This window comes from Lytechinus pictus, chromosome 17, assembly GCF_037042905.1.
Source record: "Lytechinus pictus isolate F3 Inbred chromosome 17, Lp3.0, whole genome shotgun sequence".
Classification (NCBI taxonomy): domain Eukaryota; kingdom Metazoa; phylum Echinodermata; class Echinoidea; order Temnopleuroida; family Toxopneustidae; genus Lytechinus; species Lytechinus pictus.
In genome coordinates, this window is record NC_087261.1 from 5237743 (window position 1) to 5262278 (window position 24536).

The 24536-nt window shown below is 36.0% G+C and overlaps 2 protein-coding genes across 3 annotated transcripts in view; one reads left to right on the top strand and one right to left on the bottom strand.

Annotated features, from left to right (window-relative positions):
- Nucleotides 1-5909, top strand: part of LOC129280622 (neurogenic locus notch homolog protein 1-like) — a 31200-nt gene extending 25291 nt beyond the window's left edge. For both annotated transcript variants that reach the window (XM_064112485.1, XM_064112486.1), the window contains 9 exons: nucleotides 143-256; nucleotides 666-779; nucleotides 1337-1450; nucleotides 2225-2341; nucleotides 2807-2920; nucleotides 3581-3694; nucleotides 4181-4204; nucleotides 4840-4921; nucleotides 5412-5909. In XM_064112485.1, coding sequence (XP_063968555.1) covers nucleotides 143-256; nucleotides 666-779; nucleotides 1337-1450; nucleotides 2225-2341; nucleotides 2807-2920; nucleotides 3581-3694; nucleotides 4181-4204; nucleotides 4840-4921; nucleotides 5412-5601 — 983 coding nt within the window. In that variant the 3' untranslated portion in view covers nucleotides 5602-5909. The remainder of the gene's footprint in view (nucleotides 1-142; nucleotides 257-665; nucleotides 780-1336; nucleotides 1451-2224; nucleotides 2342-2806; nucleotides 2921-3580; nucleotides 3695-4180; nucleotides 4205-4839; nucleotides 4922-5411) is intronic.
- Nucleotides 5910-6918: 1009 nt separating this feature from the next.
- On the bottom strand, nucleotides 6919-12611 carry LOC129280426 (transcription factor AP-2-beta-like). Its single transcript, XM_054916453.2, has 2 exons — nucleotides 12449-12611; nucleotides 6919-11922 (listed from the first exon to the last, which is right to left on the bottom strand). The coding sequence occupies exons 1-2, from the start codon at nucleotides 12463-12465 to the stop codon at nucleotides 11586-11588; spliced, it is 354 nt and encodes a 117-aa protein (XP_054772428.2). The 5' UTR covers nucleotides 12466-12611; the 3' UTR covers nucleotides 6919-11585.
- Nucleotides 12612-24536: the final 11925 nt, after the last annotated feature.

The window sequence follows — 24536 nt, forward strand, 5'->3', positions numbered from 1 at the left end:
CAAAAGAGTATTCTCCCGACTTGATTAATTTTTGGATGCATTATATATTTTTTTAACCTCCCAAACATTTTTTTATAATTTCAGGTACGAATTTCCGTCTCCCCCTAACTTATTATTTTTCTTAAATGTGTGATGTCGACAGATATCAACGAATGTCTTAGTGGGCCCTGTCTCAATGGTGCCTCCTGTTCTGATGGCATCGATTTCTTCAACTGTTCTTGCATGTCTGGTTATAACGGTATCAACTGTGAAATTGGTAAGACATCTTAATCATTGCAGGAAAAAAAATCGATTCTTAGCCACGAGATAACGAATGCCTATTATAACATTGATACGCTTAGTGCATCTATACAATGATATGTTGAAAATAGCTTTATAGAATAATTCACCTTAAATCTCTTATTCCAATTCACATAGATAGCCGATCAATCTTATATTTAAAGTTACCATATTTTAAATGAATTTTCTTTAAAAATGTGCTTTCTATTTCGAAGTTGCAGGAGCTCGTGTTCAAAATGTAATCGGCAATTCTTCTTTGAACAAGCTTAAGGTACATGTACTAATTATTGTCTTTCAAAATAAAATCATTCTTGTCTTGTCTCCATATCCATGCGCGGTGCGATGATTTTAATTGCACTCTCATTTTGCCCTTGTCTTACCTACAGATATAAACGAATGTGTTAGCAATCCTTGTCTTAACGGTGCTACCTGCATGGAGGAAATAAACTCATACAACTGCACATGCACCCCTGGATTTGAGGGTGTCAGCTGTGAAGTTGGTGAGTATATGAGAAGTGAAATCATAGGATATATCATTTTTCTTTTCTTCAGACGGATGGAATCTTGTTTTATTTTAGTACATAAAGTACAATGAGTCGGTGAGGCTTGAATTCCACCATGGTAGCGGTCAAAAATGTACTTGACGGTATTAAGGTACAAACAAATGATTTATTCATAATACTTCACACAAAAAACATGTCACTGATTTTGAAGGCTATTTGAAATCCTCCAATCATTGCTATACGCATATAAATGATATATTCAAGATATTTTCATCACATAACAATTTGAGCAAATATTTCTTTAGGAAACTAATAAATGAATTAATGAATGAACTTTCAACCCTCCAACACATTAGAGCACATTAGATATGTAGAATTCATTGAGTGAAATTCACTTTAATTATCAATCAGGCTTAAATTACACAAACAGAGTGCAGACAGTATGATATAACGTGCATCCTCTTTATATCAATCATTGTCTCCGAACATGACCATAACAGAATGTTTGTTGGAAGGAGAAATGATGAAATATATGGCCTTTAATTGATCTACAGATGTCGACGAATGCCAAAGCAATCCATGTCAACATGGTGCTACTTGTTTGGACAAAATCAATTCCTATACCTGCTCCTGTAGTCCGGGTTATGAGGGGATGAATTGTGAAAATGGTAAGATGTAGATGAGGACTATGTGATGGATCCATTGTGTTAGTCATTAGTTCCTTGGAGTTCATATGTTTCTTTGCTACATGTATGTAAACATGTTATTTATGTCCAAGCAATTGTGCACTAATATTTTTCATCAACCTATACGTGGGGCGTCGTGGTGTAGTGGTTAATACTCTCGTCTTTAAATCTGAAGGTCGTGGGTTCGATTCCAAGCCATGGCGTGTTTTCCTTCAGCAAGAATTTTACCCACATTGTGCTGCACTCAACCCAAGTGAGGTAAATGGGTACCGGCAGGAAGTAATTCCTCAAAAAGCTGTGAGCACTGGAATCGGTAGACTAGCTTTCCCGGGGTAATATAAGAGCACCTAGCAAGATGGATACGTGCGCTATACAAATCCTATATTATTTATCATATTATACTGCTGTTATTAACAATCATTTTGTTTTCCAATCATCTAGATCATCGTAAATACTTTTGGCATTCATGGTAACTGTTTTTATAAACAGTATAAAATGTTTCTAACGTCAATAATCAAATAGATAGTAATAATAATCAGATGGGTTGTAGTGATAACAATAATGATAGTGATATTGATAATGGTGATGGTGACGACGGCGACTATGATGATGATGATGATGATGACATTGTTGATAGCAACGATGATTATAGTCATGAAAGGGAGAGTAATAATGAGGACCATAATGATGCTGATGATTAACGTCAGAAAAATAAATAATACTACCTATATTCTTTTTATTTTGTCTTTTCCAAAGCATCATCTGACTGTTATAACAGTAACCCGTGTTTAAACAACGGTACATGTGTAGAATCAGATAACTCTTACAATTGTTCATGTCCAACTGGTTATCAAGGATTCCATTGCGAAATAGGTAAGATGTTGAGTAAAATAAGTAGCAATGAGGCAGAATGCAAATAAATAAGAACGACTAAATTCTTCAAAGGAACATTACAAGTTACAGTGTACCCTAAAGTTAAACCTTGTTGGAGGGGGAGGTATGCTTTGTATCTTAATTTACATCAATTGTAATATCTTTAAGCTAATTGCTCACATGGTGACTGACCTGAGCTTGTCCTATGAACAGTTAAAAATCCGTCTTTTTAGGAGGATAAATTCTCAGAGGGAACACGCTTGTTAATTCGTGGATGACCTCTGCAGCTCTGTATCTTTCTTAAAATAACCATACGGTTGGTAATGACTAAACTCGCAATCATTATAAAGGAAAATTGAATATTCTATCTATGATAAAAATTACCTGAGTAGAATTTACAGCTCGATGTGTTTTGGAACCATTTTGCCATACACCAATAAGTTTTTATTTATTTCTTTATTCTAGAGATTGACGAATGTCTTAGCAACCCCTGCCATAACGGAGGGTCGTGCTCAGACTCAATTAATCTATTCATTTGCACCTGTCTCGGTGGATATGAGGGGCGCCAGTGTGAAAAAGGTACTAAAAGATTATAAACATCAGTTCAATTCCAAGCTAAATCCAATAACTAATTTCTTAGCGACGGTAACCATAGCTGTAGTAACAACACACTGACAACTAATTTTGATAAAAACTGTGGTCACTAATCTAATGAACATTAGCAGTAAATAGGTTCCAGTCAAACGCAACCCCTCCCAATTAAAAGGAAAATGAATGAATGATTAAATAAATGAATAAATGAATGAAATAAACACAAATAACAAATTAATGAAATAGTAAATGGAATAGGATAAACAATCAAACGCAAGTGGAATTTCAACTGACTAGAACCGTTTACTTTACATTTGATTTTGTTGAGTTGCGGTTGCACTCTTTCTGTAACGAGTCTAATAATTATCAAAGTTATCAGCAGTGTTACCACGGTAATTACCAATGGGTTACAAATTTAGGATAATTGTCCCTTCTTTGTAACCGGTTCCTGGTGTGTTATTTTTTCCAATCAAAATTTGAATTTTATCGCATAGTCGTAGGATACCCAAAGTATTCAATGCTTGAATAGAAATGAAATAAAATAATTGAGAAAGAATCGGAGAAATCTAAATTTAAAACATGGTTATATATGTATCAGCTATTCACTGTATGCCCATCATTACTACTCCACGATTTCCTCTATGACAGAAACCAACGAGTGTTCGAGCAACCCTTGTCAGAATGGAGCGACCTGCAAGGACTTCATCAACGGATATATCTGTACATGTCCAAAAGGATTCTCGGGGACTCACTGTGATGAAAGTAAGCTGGCTACAATAACGTTACTGCTGTAAGCAGATATCCAAAAACTTTTATTCTTAAAGATCAACCGAACTTAACTAGGCATGGATATATAGTCGCACCACTTACATTACGGCTGAAGTAGTACTCCCCCCAAAAAAAATATATTTATCAAAATATAGTGTTAGATATGTGGCGAAACTTAGCAATATAGTCTAGAGTTGAATGTATGTTTGACTGCATATCCCAAAAATTATAATAAAAAGCAATCAATCTTAAAATGAATCTTAGAATTAAATTCTACCTTCAAACATACGATCGCTTGCTGTTTATTGCTACTCTTCGTGCTACAGTACCCAGGCAAGGTGGGATCTAGTGTACTACGAACATTTATTGGCAAGGGGTGTAAGATCTTCCAAAATTCATATAGGCGAAGCTGACGAAATGTACCCCATTAAAGTTGAAGGAAAGTAACTTATTACAATATTTTTCACCTTCATTTTTCAGAATCCCCAGGCGACAAAGCCAACGGTAAGCTTTTATATATTGATTATAATAGTGATAGAAGCTGGATTTATATATCGCTTTTTGCCTGAAGATACTAAGCGCTTGCTATTATCACCCCGGCTTTAGCTCGAGCTACCATATGATGTCTTAGAACTAAATATTTTTACCACCATATTTAGTATCATAATGATCAATTTTTATTATATTTATTCTATTAAATTAAATCAAAATTTATAATAACAATTGGGATAAAAATGGTGGCTTATACCAAGATGTTCCAGTCTGTAATACATGACACTGATGGCGCTACTACAGGCATATAAAATGAACCATTAATCATGTTAATATAGAGTTTGGCCAACCCGGTTCAATGTGTTAACAATACAGCGCACAATGCTTGGTTAGGCAAGCCCAACTCAAAAGATATTGCGCCATGTCGGTAACCCATTGAAACAGGGTTGGCCGACCTCTCTCTATCAATGGCTGTGCATATGTACATAGAATGCAAAGAAAAAAAATGGTATGACTGACCATGAACCATTAATCTTTAATTTTTATTTTTGGTGTGACCTTCTCTTTAAAGGATGAAAATGCATTTTAATTGTACGCATAATAAATACAATAAACCTATTTTATGTTATTCCTATTCAAATGAACAGTTGCCCTTATTGCCAGCCTGTCTGTCGTCAGTTGTATCTTTCTGGTTGTCATCATTATCATATCATGGTTGCTAGTAAACAGGTGGGTATCCTTACACAAACCTTATCATATGTTATCATTCAACATTGCTGAAATAGCACCATATGACTTCGAGCATTGAAAAGTTTTTTGATAATAAATATCGGAATTTGTATTCAGCCATACACGTCATAATCATGGCAATGACGATTATAACAACACGCACACAAATTACATTATTACAAATTGGTCAAAAATAGATTGGAGTGTATCACAATATTCTTTTATGTCAAGTTGCAATTAATATTTCTCGACCCCTCCCATAACAAAAGACCCGTCGATAAACACGATAACTAAATGGACTTTGTGACACGTTATACGTATATTTTCATCCCTTAAGTTTCCCCGTTTTCATGTATTTATTAATAATTGACAGATACCTGATCAAATCACTGCTTTGTTTATGAAATGTAATGAAATAGGAAATGACACTTGTTATAAAATGAATGTTAAATTCCACATGTTCTTGTTTCAATGTCTTATATGGACACAGGGGAACCAAAGTTGTTCCAAACGAGGTCGAGCTCGACCCTTCTCCGAAGACCGATAAGAGTTCGACAGTTGCTTGGGACGAAGCAAATGACGGTGATCGACCTCCGTCCCCAATGTCGGTCGTAATGCCAAACGGTGATCATGCCTACATTCTAGACGTCGAGGAGAACATGTATGAAAAGTGGATTTGAGAACATCAGGAACGATGAAGATCAGGAACTCTTCGATAACGAGCTTTGAAGAGATTTATTAAAGTGTTGCGTCATGTGGTTCAATTGGGTTAAAGTTCACTAACTATTCTCGGCTTTTAGACATTTCAGATATTCAATATAGGTCTCATGGCTATAATCATGACGACATTCCTATATTTTATCCCATTCGAAGGAGGACTTTTGACGCGAAAAATGTAAAACATGTTTGTACTGGAATCTATTTTATTTGTGATTTTTCATGAATGTGCGCGCATCATTATTTTCGTAAAATAAAAAAACAAAATCGAGAGATCAATTGCCAGTGTATGAAATATCTTGATGAAATGTGCATTGCGTAGAAGTTTCTTATTAATCAAGTATTAATTCAATTTGGTGAATATCTTGCTCATTTTCGGCCAGTATATTTAAATGCAACATCTAGTTTCCTCTCACTTTTATTGAGTATTCATAAGGTATTATACGTACAAGGTACTTCTTAACAAGTACAAAAGTGCTAGGAAAGAAGCGATTCTGAGAATACGAAGTTTGTGATGGATTTCATCATCATCTTCATCATCATCATCATCATCACCATCACCATTTTAGTTTGTATGCACAAATCCCTGGTTGACCACGCTAACATTGGCTAAATCACTCTGTAATAGCCGGTGGTGCATTTTCTAACCCTAAAAACAATCATGACAAATGGAAACCTCAGATTGAAAGAAAAAGCTGGAATTTATCTGTGTTGATCATGTTGCGAGTACCATGTGCTGAATAGAGTATACATGTAGTTCAGGTTCGCCTGTGTCATTATAGGCATCATATCGTGGTCATCAGCGTCATCACGATCGCCATCATCCTCATCATCGTCATCACAATCGCCATCATCACCATCATTATCATCACTTTCATTTAATATCATAATCATTTTTACTCTTCATCGACATCATTCATCACCAACATCTTTGTAACCAGTATTATCATTACCATTATTATCTTCTTCATCATCATCATCATCATCATTCTCTTCATTATCATCGTCAATCTCCATCGTCATCAAAAGCATCATCACCATCATTATCATCATCATTTTCATTCAATATCATTATCATTCTTCATCGACATCACTCATCACCACCATCTTCGTTACCAGAATTGTCATTACCATTAATATATTCATCATCATCGTCATCATCATTATAATAATTTTTGAGTGTATCATATTTTGCTTGTTCTCTCTCTGTTATTTACACACATCACTAATATGACAACACGACTCTGCACCTAAAAATACAAGAGGTACTCATGGGTAAGTCGGTTTTCGAATTTTATTTACGATATCTTTCCTCAGATAGGTTTCAACTCATAATAATCTACAGAAAATGTTTACAAACTACTAGACATATCTGTCGCTCAACACAATAATAATGATCAACCTCATATCTGAATACAACAGAATCAGAACGGCGATCACCGAACTCACCGAGTATTCATTTAATACCACAGAAGCAAATTCGATGACCCCAAAATATGATCAAATCCACCACTTTGTTTTTCTTCCAAAATTTAAAGACATACAACTTGAGAGCACATAAAATCGAAGATATACCCACTGCAAAAACAACGGTGTTCAAACTACAGCAATTGGCGCTCTACCAAGACCGCACGAAGCATGTTGCTTAAGTGTTAAAATTCGCGGTGTTACTTCGACACCCATTAGTATTATAACACACCCTGTTTATTATTTCATCACTATGTGGTGTTATGGTAAAATTATATGGTGTATTTTAACACCAGATGGTTTGGTACACTAAAAACACCGACTGGTGTTATTAAAACACCGTAGTTTTTGCAGTGACGTGAAACAACAGAATGAAAGAGCGTTATAAAAATTAGCATAACACAAAGGAGACGCAGTCGAACTATTTTGCTGATACCTCTACAGTCATTGATAATGGATCCGCAGAGGGACCAGCAAAATTAGATCGTCAAATCACTACATTAGGTTGAATACTGATTTAGGTTGATGTATAAGTTTGCGCGTAAAATAACCGATTGTTCACGCGCAATACTTGTTTAACCATGAAAAAAAAATTAAACACGTTCCCTTGATGGAAAAATAAGACATATATCGTTTTCCCATTCAGTAGTAATTTGTTTCAAACAGACATCTTTTCGAATCATTCAATGCCGATGAACTCGTGAGAGAAAGACGATAATCTATTTAACATTCTAGGCGAAAGTTCATGCAAACATAGAGTGACGCTTGGCAGACACACTGCTCATGCACAATAACAAAAAATGCAATTACATAAGTACTCAAAAGCATTTTATTACAATTTCTTTTATTTTAAACGATAGTTTGGGGTTTTACTTGAATTCAAATTGTTTCTTGAGTAAAATGAAGACTCAAATGAAAACAAAAAGGGACTTTGGTTTCGTGTGGAAAAGCGAAGAATGCTTAAAGCAAGCATGCAGAGTACATTCAATAGTAGGCCTAAAACAAAGCAATTTATGTTGATATTATGAATAGCAATAATGACAGGTACTAAAAGAATAGGACATACGGATATTCAACGTGAACAAACATTTTTCTTTCATCTTCATGTACAAATTCATAATGTATTTTCATCTTCACTATTTCCATCTAACCTTTGAATAATTCATTGTACTGTAAAAGCTGAAATTAATAAAAATCAACAATATTTCGTATGATATAACCATTTCCTACCCGTCATTCGTTTCAGTTCAACATGAAGGATGGTTGACAATATGTCTTCTTAATATTCCTTTTGAAATTGAATTTCATAATGGAATCAAAGGAAAATATATTCATAGTGACTTACTCAAAGGAAATATGTAACCTAGAAATAAGCCAAGTTAATATTTTTCTTTGTGACAAAACAAACAGATAATAAAAACAAGATTTAGTCATTCTAACCACTTATTTGGGTATGGGGGTGAGATTAAAATAATTTGATTTGGAAAACATGCAGAAGTAAGAAAAAAATTGTAAGAAGAATAAAACGAATATCCATATACTTTCCGCTCTAAAATAGTAAGTTTCAAAGCTTAAACCGGCCACACGAAGTGCTGCTTAAATAAATTGTCATATGTAGAAATATAATTGTAAACATAGTGAATATTTAAAATCAGAAACTGCTCGTCCTATTTTATTGTGTCTTCGAAAGAAATACTGAGATGAACCGCAATCAGCCGCCATATTTGGAAGTCACATGACTCGATTCGGTCTTTCGGTGGGTACATTTAAAAAAGACACGTGCTCTCTTTTTGCATTCGATAATAACACTTTGGCAGTTTACGAGACCATTCAACAGTAGAACAACCAGATCATCTGCAATTATCTATACAAAGTTCTGTCTATCAAACGAAGTTTGCTAAATATTATTGTCCAGCCATATAAAAGAGACACTGGACCAGATATAAAACACAAACAGAACAAACACCACATAAAACAAGAACACATTGAACTGTATTTTCTTGTGATTAGAAATTAAATGAAATTATATTGACTGCCCTCTTTGGTCAAAAATTTGTAGTCTCGTTACGGAGCCACTAGTCAGTGCTAATATTTGGACAAAATTATTAACAATGCTCCCTCGTTTTCATTATCATATGAATATGATAAGCCGATAATGTAATTCTTTAAAAAATATATCAAAGATAGGCCTTCTTTTTACAGGACGGTAAGACAAATGTATTTCTTTCTTAGAGAGTGGCCAATTCGATCATATTATGAATCGTTGTCAGACCCATTTCATTATTATATATATCTTGTTGCATAGAACAGTCAAGATGTCCAATTTATCTCATACCTGACACATCATATCGGAGAAATAAAGATGAGTAAATTGAAGACATTGGGGAAATATAGGAACATGGATATTAAGCACTAACAAGGGGACGAAACACAGTTCTGTGTAGTATGGTTGTGTTCAAACATTCACAATCAAACGATACGATACGACAAAACTCCATTCCCACCAACGTGTTTCCCCCATATCTGAACTTAATCCAAACATTCTCGTGTCGAAGAGAAATGGAATATGACTACGCAATTACACGCTCCATGATAACAGTGAACTGCGAAATTCCAAAGAATTGGATAAGGTGTAATGCCCTTCACAGGGGATACCGAATGTCTCGAGATAAACAAGAAAAGATGTATTCTTATTTGGATATAATGTCACCGGTTCTTACTGGAATAATAAATATTTAAATCCAAGATGCTTCTCAAAAGACGATTTTTTAGACAGCTTAACCTTATCTGATCTGATCTGTTGTAGTCACCTTGATATACTCTGATGAATTTTATGAGAGGAATGAAAGGAAAAAGGGCTATTCCACCTCATCGCATTATGTTAACTCAAACAGGTTATTAAAACACACGCTTTGCACGACTGTTACTTCAAAATAAAACACTTTGTTATTTCCACTGATACCTAACACTTAACTTGGGAGTAGTACTCCCATAGCAATCTGAAAATTATGTACATTTTCTACACCAGTAAAACAAAAATTGATTGTCAATAGCTTAAATTCACTTACATCATTTCGAAAGAAACATCCTCGAATCAAAATTCCCGTTGTTATATTCTTGTATCAGGCGTATCGTAACTGTTTTCCTTTATACTTTAGAGAAATTGAACACAATAATATAGATTCACATTTCATCGACCCACTACGCATATCTAAATCTCACTGATATTTTCCGTTCCCGTTGAATACAGCGTTGAGATGCTTGTAAAAGCGAAAAGAACAGAATGATTGTCATGCTTCTGTAAAATATTTCTGATAATCTTAAACAACCTAAACATAATCTTGTCATATAACACGAATACAATACTTTATTTTTTTTGGCACATAGATAGGTGGGCAAATCTTGCTTATTATTCCTTGTAAACCCCAAGATCAGCTTCATGTCATTGATTCATGGATTAACGCAGGAACATGATTAAAATAATTGAATGAAATAATCGAGATAATTCATAAGTTTGACAAGCATTTTGTAATACACACAGGCACACATCCTCGAAATACCTTTGGTTGATTTATGTAGATATATAGTTTTAAAATTGTTTGCTTTTGTTTCTTGTCGCAGGATCATGTTAAAAAATCGTAAAAACATTTTTGCTTACTTGCACTTAATTTTGACTTTTCTGAGCACGTGCTCTCGGTGGGCTAGATGTGAAATAAGCACAATGTAAAAAAAAAAAAAAACCAATACAAAAAAAAAACTTAAACTACTTTGTTTGATTGTCATTTACCTGGTTCAAAGTTCCAGTGTTGAGTTGTTAACGTGAATTAAGTTAGCTATGTGCTATAACAATACATATTAACCCGTATATTCTCACAATCCATGAACAACGTTAAGATCATCACATGATCAAGAAGGGGCTATGATGAGGAAGTGTTTAAACCCGCTAGCACAGCGCATGCTACCAAGGAAGAACACAGGCAAATAAAATTGCGACGTCCTTCCGCCCGTCTTCAGATTTGCACTTGTCCGCGATTATCTTGAAGTTACTACCATTGGCAAGCCATTAAACGGCCACCGTAGGAATGACATCTATGTACATTATACCATATCAAATAACCTTTGTACAGGGGGATGGGCAGTCAACCGAAACTGAAAAACAACAGCAACATCTTCTATCTTTTTTTCTTCAAAAATCCATCAAACAAAATTCTCTGACATCTTTCATACACTATATATAAACACATTTAATTTCCATCTTAATTTTGTTAAATGTAAAATGTATTTAACCCTGCCTCCGAAACTGTTGAAAAAAACTCATCCTGCTGCAAAGAGTCTTTTGAACATCCTCGGCACCATTAAGTCCTGTACGCCACCTCATGTAGTGTGACACTGGTGTCCAAAGTGTTAACAATATGTCCACATCCGAGAAGTGTTCGTCCTTTTCGCTTTTTTTGGTTTCTTTTGTTCGAAAAGTTATTCCTCATACAATGTCCTTTGCGCGATTGTCGTTTTTGTCGTCACCTTTCGACGGGCTGCCGTCCATTTTGTTGACAACGTTGCCACCGGAGCTTGGCGTCGTGGGATGCGGGGGAATACTGTTAGGAAAGGCCTTCTCGATGTACTTGAGCATCTCCGTCAGGCAGTTCTGCAAGGTGGCGAAGGCCGCCGATAGGGCCGGCGTACCGAAACCATGTGAGATGAGGCTAAAGTGCGTGAGACAGCGCTGGATGGACGGCTCTAGGATGGGCTGTGGTCGCGTGTTACCAATAGGGGTACGATCCTGACATAACACGTCCTGTAGCTCTTTCGTAATTTGTCTGTGCACAAAAAAGACAAGAAAATTATAGAGATAAGCTCTTGGAGATATGATCACAACTTATATTAAGTAAAATCACTAAAATCTAATCCTGATTTGGAATTTCTCTTGCTTGTAGCTTGTGAAAAACAAATCCAAACCAAACCCAACGACTGTTAACAAGTTCAGGTACCAAAACCTTTTCACTATCATGTAAGTATCAAAAGAACTAATGAAGATTAACGTATGACCTATAACTAAACCGACTCTCTGATATTTTGTAACGGTCTTTAAGCATTGTTCAGAAGGGTGTTCTACCTGCCCATGAAATGATGAACAATATTACGTGGCTTTAGATATCTTAATATCTTTTACATATTGTTCCAATTTGGCTTCTGACTTTAAATGGCTCAAAATTCAAATATCGATGTTATTATATTGTTCTTCAACAGAGACCCTAGAAAAGATGATTGTTGATCATGTAGCCATGGGAACATTGAATTGTTAGAGGGTGATGCCATGTTTGAGGGAATTTCCAAGGAACTTACTTGGCCGCTAGCACCATTTGTCTTCTCGTCTGGATATCTGATGGATCTGAATGTTGTCTCAAGACGTACTCCGAGACTTGTCGGGCTGGGAATTCTGTCTCGCACACGTAACCAAAATCACGAGCTAAATGTATCGCCTCACCTGCAGAGGGAAGACAATAAAATGGACGGGAAATAAATGTTTTAGTCACTTAATATTGTAATCAAAAGGCATGGGCCCCGTATTCTCTATAATGCTAGATTTCTGTAAGCTTCAAAGATGTTTAAAAAAGACTGCTATTTTTGGCCTTTCACAGACACCTGCGTGAATAAATGGTATGAAGAACCATGCTATTAACATGATTAACAATGTCTATCTATACAGTTTTCAGGAAAACGTTTTAACTGGAGTACCACTCGCAAATTGTTAATTATTGTTAAATTATGAACATAAAAAGCAGAACTAATTCTGTATTTTTGTTTTAGATTAGAGTAAGCCTACTCTGGTTCGGGGAATTGTGTTTCTTTGCTATAAACACAAACTATAAGAGTCAAGAGGGTTCAGACATTTTATGTATATATGACAACATGCATTATACCCATATACCTGAATAAAACTTTGTCAAAGAACGTCCACAATCCTACTGATATCGTGATGGAATTGGGTCGCAATTCTGCGCATTTATCCGCAAAAGTGTGCCATCTTTCTTCATGTCTCTGGTATGTTCGTACATGATTACAATGTAAATTTGATGCGTTAGCAAGAGGGTATCATCATGAGGATCTATCTCCTTCTTATCGCGACAATTCTGCCCATCCTCCATCATAATATGAACGAGATAGCAGCGCGATCCGTCACCGTCGCTCACCGTAAGAAAAGAGACCGGAATTATGCATGGGGATATCACACTATCTTGGGGAACTGCTAATCGCGCTGTTCCCCACAGACCCTTTCCCCCTCTCACCCTATAATAATGGCCACACAGTGACTATCCATGTGATCCTATATTCATCTCATTAATGGTGAATGTGAATACATTAAAATTAATCTCTGTCATCATCTCTTTACAGCTAGCATGTTTCATTCATATTATTCCTGACGGGATTTTTCAAACCAGAGTCGTACAGAGCGTGAATACAGAGCAAAGCAATGCTCATCAACCAGTGCGATCAACTATTAGAATTCAAGGGAAATTTTGTCCTTGTGAAAATGTTAAATGTACAATTTGGGCTATTAATCATTCCGTAAAGCATTATTTTTGGTATGTCATTGTCTCAATACAAGTTTTTATTTAGTAAAATATCTCCAATATGCATGGTTAAATACTGATATGGATGGTACACCTGTACGAGTTCTAAGGCAAACATATAGAAGAGTTTTATTTTGAACATCCACCACCATTATTCGTTTATCTTTCAAGTTATGACATTCATGTTGAGCCATTTGATAAAACAAAGTAAACGATGAAAAAACGCATAGCAAACCAAAGCACGAACAGCAAAATATTACCTTCTAAAACATACGGACAAATAATACGGCAACTACTTCATCTACTATTATCAGTGAAAATAAGCACGCACCCAGTATAGATGACGCTTGTGGCGCTGGACGAGCAACATTTTGAAAAATGTTCATATTAGACAAAGATAATGAAATAAAATAAACACTTTCATGTTTCTGTTTTAACGATTAAAAACAACAACAATAAATCAACACAAAAATGATATGGTAACTAACATTGTTTGTATAAATTAGAACATTCCTCAGACAATGTCTCCATCAGTATGACTAGGAAGGAGTGGGGGAGTGGGGGAGAGGGTGTTCAAGTATAGTTTGCACACTTCATGAATATTTCATTAGCCATTAATGGAAGACTGACCGTCGACTAACCAAGACGGTCATCACTGGTCAGTGGTAATGGTGCTCTATATGGTCTTAAAATGAGCTGGATTGTTATACAGAATAAGTAATATCAAGTAGGCCGATGAAGAAACGCACAAACAGGTTGCAAGTGCACGTTTCCTTTCTGAACATCTCGGGTCGATTAGAGACTTAGAGTCAATGTAAGAGATTTTAATCACGATGGATTAGGTTGCTCAAAAGAAAGATTTGCATTCTTAATTGAAAGAAGGAGAAAGAAATGTGAGAGGAAATAAAAAAAATATTAAAGTATCAGAGAGGAAAAATAGATAAAATATTTAAGAGAGAAAGAGAGATAGAGAGAGGAAGGAGAGACAGAAAAAGAAAGGGAGGGATAAGTCGTGTTTTATGCATGTTTAAAGTGCGATGGTTTACTTTCAAGGGGCACTGACCTTTGATCAAGGCTTTGTAATTAAGATTAAAATGATATCGATGAAGCAGGAAGAGTGACGATAACTTTATAGAGGATAGTAATGACAATGATAATTATGGTTATAGTGAAAATAATATAACAATAGTCAATTTGAAATAACGACACTAATAATAATGATGATAATAATTGTAACAACATTAATAAAAATAATAATTATGATAATGATAATAATTATTATTATTATAACAACTCTTGTAAAAAAAATAGTTTCAGCAGACGTTTGTAAGAATAATAATAATGTTGAGGAACAAGAAGAACAGAGAATAAGCTTTTATAATTCCTTTCTTGACGATTTACTGCAAATAAAAGCGAAATTTCACCATTACTACAACATCCTTACATTCAAATGTAGAAGATACTCAATGTCATATCTATAATAAATTTGACATGTAATTTTTTTCTTTTCAATGAGAAAACAATGTTTAATAAATTTAGGGATCTAGGTTGATATAGATGATGATTAGATGGTTGAGACGGATCGCTTTAGGATTGTCATTCTAAAGATACCGTTAAAAAGAAGTTGTCTTCGGAGGATCATGATTTGGATTCAAGTCGACAACTTCAGGTTATTACGGATGCTTCATTTTACGTTAACTAACCCCCGAACTAACTCAATTTCCCTTGTTAATTTTCTCCCCAAATCAAAGCCATATTTGAGGTGGAATGTAATGAATAATGGGAATTATTGTCCTTATTTTGCGAAAAACTGCACCATCACGGCAGTCTCGTGCTTCTCAGCCAGAGTGCAGAGGGAGGGTTTTGTGCCGGAGGACAGACCCGGAACCTTTGGAGAACGTCAACAATTTTCCTTGGCTCCCAAAACGAGCGAACCCCTTCCGAGACTAAACCGCCCTCTGGCGTTGATGACGAAGAGAACTGCAGGAATACGGTTGGCCAGTGAGATGTGAGAAGGTCATTATCATTAAAGACCTGCTATATATTTACAAATAAAATGTAATAATTTTGCATTTCAAATTACAACTTCCATCCTTGAAAATCTGTTCACGATCTCCCAGAGTAAAGAAATAAGCGTAAAGCGAATTGGTAATGACGTCACTGTCGCGAACTACATCTGATCAAAACATTTAACATGCAGTATCCAGCGATGATATACTTGTTTTAATTGTCTCAATATATTTTGTATGAGAGTCTGGTTACAGTATCGGTTTCGTGCGTGTATTTAATTTGTAGTTGAAATGATGAAAATAATTCATTTACTCTTCCACTGACGAAATGTAATCAAAAGTATTTACCATACAAGTAGGGTACACGAACAATAACGATTCCTTAGTTCTGATATGCTTGTAATATTAGCCATTATTTTCTTCTTGAACGCAGGGGGCATATGCTCAGTCAAAGTGATATGACTCACCCCCACACTGTACGCGCGAACCCAAGTAATGATTTTTAACCACCAATTCACTTTGATTTCCTATTATGTTTTGAAGAAGACTTCTCAAACAAAATGTCCTCCAGCAAAGATCTCAGACGAAGATAATATTCCAAGTTTTTCTCGAAACCCCCATTCCGGAATAGTTGTTCTCCCATGTACCCAATGACATCTACTGTTATTATCTGAAAGGTTCTGAAAAGGTTATTAACGCCATGTTTCTACATAGTTTTATCTGGTTATTACGAATGACTTTTATCATGTGCTAAGTAATCTATGCAATATCTTTGAACAGTAATAGTGTACCAGTATGGATAGTGCAAACAATTCAGATTTGTCAAGAATATATTTTTACTTCGAGTTTCTAGTTGATGTTGACGAAATAGCCGGTTTAAACTGGTAATGATATATTTCGATAGTAACAAAAAAAAATCGAAATTACGAGTTTAATTTTTCTTCCAAATAAAAGGTATTTTCACGTGATACAACATTGCGCTCAGTATTGCCATCATGACTCTGGCTTTACCAATATATTTTTGATAACATCCATAATTGATTCTTACGAGTCAGAGTTACAAATGAAAGGCTATGTCTTTTTTTCGTGTATATATATATTTAGAACAAATCTAACTGTTAGATTAAAAAGAAATATATCTCTCCAAAATTGGTACTCTTTTTGTACACTCTGCGAAAAAGGCTTTCGATTTTTTAGATTCCTATTAAAGTCCTATTTCAAATTCAACCCCTGATGGTGCAGGCTAAAATTCATCATTGCCCTCGTATTGTATTCTTCATCTGGCTTCTTCATTCATCAACTATTCAAGAAAGGCGTAAGACAATGCAAGAATATTCTGGAATGAGAAACTACGAGGTTTAAATCGCTAAGACAAAGCTTTCAGAGGTTTCTGATAGGAGGAAGAGAAAGAAGAGATGATATGGAGAAGAAAAGTCAGTTCTGTTGTAATATGGCCCGGAGGGCTGTATGAATATGGAGCATGAAAATCATCCGGGGGATTGCTGGAGAGAGAAAAAAATCGACGAAGAAAAAACTTTCGATAATCATAAAATCAGCACACTTGTTATTCTTAGATTTCCCCTTTTCCTTCTTCAACCGATAAGCATTACGACTTCTGCAAAGATTTTCATTTCTCGCCATCTTCTTTCCTCTCTTGCCGTCTCTTTTTCTTTTACACTTGGCGGATTGACAATACCTTAAGGTTAATCACCCACGGAACAGGTCAAGCGAATGGGTGTCAGGGCTTGTTAGTACGCTCAAGACATATAGTTCGCCTTAGGGCAATGGACAAGAAAGCGTCCAACACCACCAACCTCATCATAAATGACTTGGGTAAGCCGCTTCAAGATGCGAAATGAAGGATGAATTGGGGAATAATTTGTACACGAAGATGATTCCTCTTTTCTCATCCATCATGTTTCCCCCCTTCTTCGTCCCACTACATCTTTACATCTTTCGCTCTTTATTTTCTTGTCCTCTCTCCCTCTCGAAGAACACTTCGTTAATCCCTCCTTGCAGAGAGCAAGGGCCAGGCAATTCGTGAAACAAAACGCCAAAATTTTTGATTTTCAAAAGGCAGTGGGATTGCTTCCGCGTGTAGAGGATGGGACGGTAGTTTTAGCCAGGGGCAAAACGAATCTTGGATAATGTGGATCCACGTACGTTTCTTGTCTTCGTTACCTTGCCATGCAAAAAAAAGCAACATAGCAAATCTTGCGCCCGCTGCGCTGTGCGTTCTAGATATGCGAAGTAAGGTTGTAGCAGAGATGACGCGCTCTTTTCTTTCCGCTGCAAGCATAGCACCTGCGCCCGGTGGGCAATAGTCGGCCTACGATGCCTTGGAGGGGCTTCAGCTCAAGTTATCTCAAGACGTTTAGACGGGAAGGAAGAATGGGAGAGAAGGAAGGAAGAAGGAAAAAGAAAGAAGAAGAAACAGAATAATGAAGAGAGAGAGAGAGAGAGTGAAGGATATCCATGCAGTAAGCCTTTACTGAAGAGACTATAGTTATGGCGTCGTATTGCAGATGTAGCCCTAGGCTTTGAAAGACGTACAGAGAGGCAAGATGTAAATAGCAAATATAAGATCCAGAATACATTATAAATGAACTTTACAAAAACAACGCTGATTTCCTTTTTTTTTTCTCAGGGCCTAACATTTCGTCGCTTTCGCCAAGCTAACAAGTATAAGATGGCAGTCACTCATTTATCTTCTGTCATTCAACATTTATGGTGATAAATAATTAACAAAATAAAACGGAACACACTGTGCTGCCCTCGACCCAGGAGAGGTGAATGGGTACCCGGCATGATTAATTCCTTGAATGCACGAGCGCTGAAAGACAGCGCGAGCTAAAGCCGGTGTAATAATAATAACAATGCACCTCGGAATAGATTGTTTCAAGATAGATGGCGCTATACAAATGCCAATTAATATTATTATTATTATGAAGATGATGATAATGATGATTATTATTATTACTACTACTATCATTATCCCTTCCCTTTTACTTTATTTTTACTTTATTCATTTATTTTTTTGGGGGCAGTGTGGGCGGTGCGATTCGAGTAAATTCGAAGGATTCGCAATTTCCGCTTAAACCTCCTCATTAGTGTTATGTATAGTATAATAGCTCCATGATATGATGTTGCAAACGATCAGTAGACAGCTTATATGGACAATGGCTTAACACATCACTGTTTGGCCTTTGTAAAATTGAAAACTTAATCAAAGGAAGCCCTCGGTTCAGTTTATTGTACTCGCCCAAATAGGTTAATGTGAATGCATGGTCATTGTTGACTATTATTTCTTTCTTATCCTGAAAAAATGTGGGAAATATACTCTGTTATTTTCTCGGCCAATCGATACAAGGTGTTAATCTGTCCCCTCTCTGGGTGATCCAATGTCCCTCCCCTCCCTCGACCCCCAAACCTTTCATCTTACTCCCTCAGATGCTGCCACCATTGATCGAGGAGAACCTGCCCTAAAACACGAGCGATAACATTGAAATCAGAGATGAGGCCCTGGCCTTCTCCTCAACGAACTCTTCTTTGTAGCGGCAACGATCCGGCGGAGCGGCCGCAAGGCTCACGGTAAACTCGATACGGACACCATTCGGGTTTCCTCGACGAGAAGTAATGTTAATCACGACCACATCCATGAAACAACATTCTATATGAAGTTGAAAAGAAGCTATAGAGCGCCAAGTTCAGGGGGGAATTTGAAGAGGAAATGGTAAGTAAATGGTAGGAAGCATCAATGAATGGTAGTGGGTAGACTCTGAGGGAGGGGGGGGGGGCACAGACTGGATGTCTCAGGGAAGGAGAGGAGGAGAGTGGCAGAGAAAAGATGAGGGGAAAATAGCGTTAGGGGGACCCGGACGGACGCATTTTGTAATAATTAAAAAATGGCAATCGTTCCAATTTTACATCTGCTAATAATAAAATCATGAATCGAGGCCTACTGGGAGAACAGTTTTCGGAAGTGATGTAGCTGCCCTGGAAAAATATTACAATTATTATCATTACTATATTATTATTATTATTCTCATTATTATTATTATTATCATAATCACTGCTAGCATCGCTTTCGAATGTCAATTTTTTAATTTTTTTAATTCCAGTAAGAATAACAAGTTATGTTCGCCCAACCTTTGGTGACCAAGGCGATAACAAGAACTATTCATACATTATATATTCCCCTTGGACACAACCTCGAACGATTAAGTCACGGTTCTCGTAAGATCCAGGATTAAGTCCACGCAAATCATTTTAAATTATTTATTAATATCATAACTGCATTTATGCAATAATGTTACCAGTAGGTTTACAAGGTCGAGGGTGGTAAAGCCTCAAAGGTCAAGTCCACCCCAGAAAAATGTTGATTTGAATAAATAGAGAAAAATCAAACTAGCATAACACTGAAAATTTCATCAAAATTGGATGCAAAATAAGAAAGATATGGCATTTTACAGTTATGCTTATTTTTCACAAAACCGTGATATGCACAACTCAGTGACATGGAAATGACACAGTCGATGATGTCCCTCACTCACTATTTCTTTTGTTTTTTATTGTTTGAATTATATAATATTTCATTTCTTACAGATTTGACAATAAAGACCAACTTGACTGAACCATATAGTATTAAGTAATGAGGAGAAAATTAGAATATTTGATATTTCATACAATAAAATACAAAATAAATAGTGAGTGGATGATGTCATCAGTCTTTTTTTGTGAAATTAAGCGAAACTTTAAACTGTCATACCTTTCATATTTTACATCCGATTTTGTTCAAATTTTCAGTGTTTTGCTTGTTGGATTTTTCTCTTTTTATTCAAATCAACTCTCTGTTGAGGTAGACTTGTCCTTTAATGATAAATACATAAAAAATGAAATTCATATCATTTTTACATGGATCACATTCAAGTCTACGAATACTATTTTCTAATTGAAGAGCACAAAAATGGAAACATTGATGCCAGAATTTCTTGCTATATATAGAAAATTGTTTTGCTATGTATTATAGTCAACATGCTTATTATTTTATGAACCTTTCTTTCCTCTAATCATAAAAAATATAATTTCATCTTCCATTTCTATATCACTTGTCTTTTCCTCCCCTTCCTTCCTCTCTATCGAAATCGTCCACGGAGCCGGAGGCTGGAAAAACTTTAGCGGGATCGAGTGATGACCGAGGAAAGGTGAGATTCGGGCAGGGAATTCGTCGAGCTCTCGGGTTACCTTCGTATTCATGTCGATAGGTTCTCGGGGAAAAACCGCTCTCTTCGTAAATCCTCTCTCATTTGCCCGATTCCCCATACACTCGTCAAGAACTTTCCGAGTTTTCATGATTTTTGTTTGTTTTGTTTTCTCTCTGAGTGGATTCTTAGTTCTTTCCCGATCCTGCAGTAACTATACGAATAGTATTTGGTGCAAAACACACCGTTAAATGCATAAGACAGTCCCCGTAAAACTATGTCTTCATTATTTTGTGGGCAATAAAAGGTACCAACAACGTTATTAAACTTCGTGAGGAAATGAGATATTATATTAGACTGAAAACAAGAGATAGTGGAAATTATACATGAATTATACAACAACAACTGGTACATGAATTAATCGAACGAAATGTATCGAATGTTATAGAAAATACACTTCCAGTACCATCTAATTCGAACAATGGCTTGCATTATCAACAATTGTCATATTTTCAAGTACAACCAGGCGTAATTCTCTCTTTTTTTTTTGGGGGGGGGGGGAATCTGGACAGCAACAAAAATGTAATCTTAGATTGACATGATAGTCTTGAAATAGTATAAATAGTGGATCTTTTGTTTTAATTCTTAGTCATAATCGCTGTTGGAATAATAAAGAAAGGAAATAGCAAAATAAGAAGTGTAATATTTCGCTTTACAGTTATTTATTTGTGTTGAATGTATAAATTTACAAACCAAGAGTAATATTGGCCTAGGGATTAGTGACGTCGCGGGAATCGTGTAGGTTGAAGCAGCACCGGAAGTCAAACTCAATCTTAATGGCCATTCGTTGCATTCTTCGCAGGAAAAGAGTGCTTATGAAATTAAAATAAAAACACGCTACCAACAATTTTCGGAAATGGCCAACGAGACTACTCAAGCCACTCGAATACCACTACAGCTATGTTGTTTTGGCCGAAGCTGTAATTTCGTGTTAATTTATCAAAATCTCCCAGTCTCAAGACTACCCCCGAGTGGGGAGAGGAGTAGGCAAGCCTCGGGCAACGCTCGGGGACGGACACGGCGAAGGAGGCGATGACTCAGCCGTGGGTAGCATAACACAGTGATAAACGCGTTACATCGTTTTGGGAAACCCCGAGAAACGTAATAAAGATGGCGACGGTTTCTTATCTCCATGTTGTTCAGATTGATGTAAGTTGGCCATTTACATTCATGATTAAGGAATGATGTCATGACCTAGCTATCATAACGTGTCGCTCACGGCATGGGCACGTTTAACTCACTAAATACCTGCACACAATCATATGGGAAAAGAAGTTGCTGAGTTTATGACTGACGCGATTTTCTTGTCTATGAATCCTAAACCTATATGGAACATTTTTGAAAAAAAAAAGAATCCGCCTATCTACATTCTGAATCTCTACCATATCTACAGCTATTTTGATTTGTTTTAAATATCATATAATTAATGTCTCCCTATTGATATTTTGCAATGTTGATAGCTTGTCAATGCACAATAAATGATATAAATTTTTATTTTCTTACATGGGACTTGATGACATACGACATGTCATCAATGAAATGATAATAAATCAAAGAAATTTAAATATGCCAAATATGAAATTTAAAATTAGAAACATCCGTAATTTTGCGGTCTTTTGGAGGGGAGGGTGCCCACTTGTGTCATCGGAATGAATTTTGATACCTCATTTTACTCTTAAGACAAAAATAATCAACCAACCGCGAAATGATTACAATCTAACGACAACAGATCACAGCAGCGATAATGTGCAAATGATACTATCTTAGGTATTGGTCTCGCCCAATTAGACGTAGCCGTAGACGCACGTGACCTTGGATGCGATCGATAACGGCGGAGTGCCTTGGTATCGGTGACATTCAAGGTGACGATAGCTTTGATACAAACCTTGATGTGTAGTCTTACATCAAGGCCGAGGGCAGAAATACTAAGATCTTGTTCTCGGAATATGACACGATATTTATTGTTATCACTTGACCAAATTTACCCCATGCCACATGGATGTAGGCGACGCATGCAAAAACCGGTCACGTTTGGTCATAATATATATAATAAGCATGATAAGTATATATAAGTATATTTACTTATCCCTTTACATTTAATTCACTGGGGTATTTTCATTTCCGAAATTTCATTTACCGCAATAGCATTAAATTTGGGTGGCCTTAGAATTCATTATGAAGCATGCTTTTAGAAAATATTACTAGTTTCTTTTGAAAAATCAATATTTAATTCTTTTTTGACAGGGCAAATATGATCCGACATTGGAAAAATCCTCACAATATTGTTTGTATAATAATTATATTCAAACAAACAGTTGGTCTTTAGATAATTTATCTACAGCTTTTATTTCTTTATCATAAATGTCTAATCCTTGTTTTCTCCATATTCAAAGAAAACTTAAAAATCTTAATATGAACATAAAGAAACGAACACATATCCCAGTTCGATAACTGTCGAGGAGGCATCCCGCTTTCGTTTCAAAATCGAAGGAAGAAGGTTGAACTATAAGAAAAATAAAGAGGACAGAAAAAATCTCAAGCTAAATCGCCTCGATACTCTTTACTATGAATAAATTCAGTAACAAATTCAAACCGCAATATCGAAATGATGAGTAGCTACAAAGAGAAGAACAATAATTCTTCAAACGATAGCTGAAGGATTCCGAGATTTTAAGAAACACCTTTTAAGGGGTTTGCCTTAAGCTCTCTATAAACCCTCAAGGGATTACTGCATTTCAAAAGATTGCCAAACAACGTCCATGCCGAATCAAATATTCCATTTTTAACATCAAACGCAGGTGAAGAATATAAAAACTGGATTTGCTGCAATTTCCTCCTTGTCAGAGATTTTCGATTATCAAATTGATTTCTTATCCAGCGGAAATACTTTGGAAATAAAAGGTTTCAAAGCTCGTGGAACAAAATCTTTCTTTATATCACAGCGAGGATGTATTAGAGATGCACATTAGCACATGATAATCCTATCTCTTTACTTTGCTAAATTGGCACAAAAATGGACACACAAATTGGTACAAGTGCTTGATTTCGTCACTTACATGCAAATATCACATCAGCCAATGTAGATTAAAAAAAGTGTTTGCATCTAGATCTAAATGAAGAAATGAACATCGGATACGCATATCCAGCTAAAAACGGCGAGGTCACCGGTTTAATTCCGGGTCAAATCATGCCCCCACGGATGATGTCGAACGTTCTGCAGTGTTCTGGAGGATAACAGAAAGCGCAAACTATGTGCTATAGTAGCTACATAGATTCTTGCGAAACATCCCAAGATCTTTGTTAACTCCCCCCCCCCCAAAAAAAAAAGCAAGGGGGTGGTATTTCAACGTAATTTCCACAACAAGACACGACCTACCTTCTACTAGTGAGGTAAATAAAGTGACATTAGCTGCTTTTCGTCTTCCTGCCGGTAAATTTAGACCGATCTTCTCCAACCTTTCCCGGAGATATCGACCACCATTCTTTGATTTCGCTCTGAGGATAAGTGAAAAAAATGAAAGAGTATGGAGAGGAGAGGAATAGAAAAGAATGAGAGAAAAAATGAAAAGGAATACAGTGGGGAAAGGAA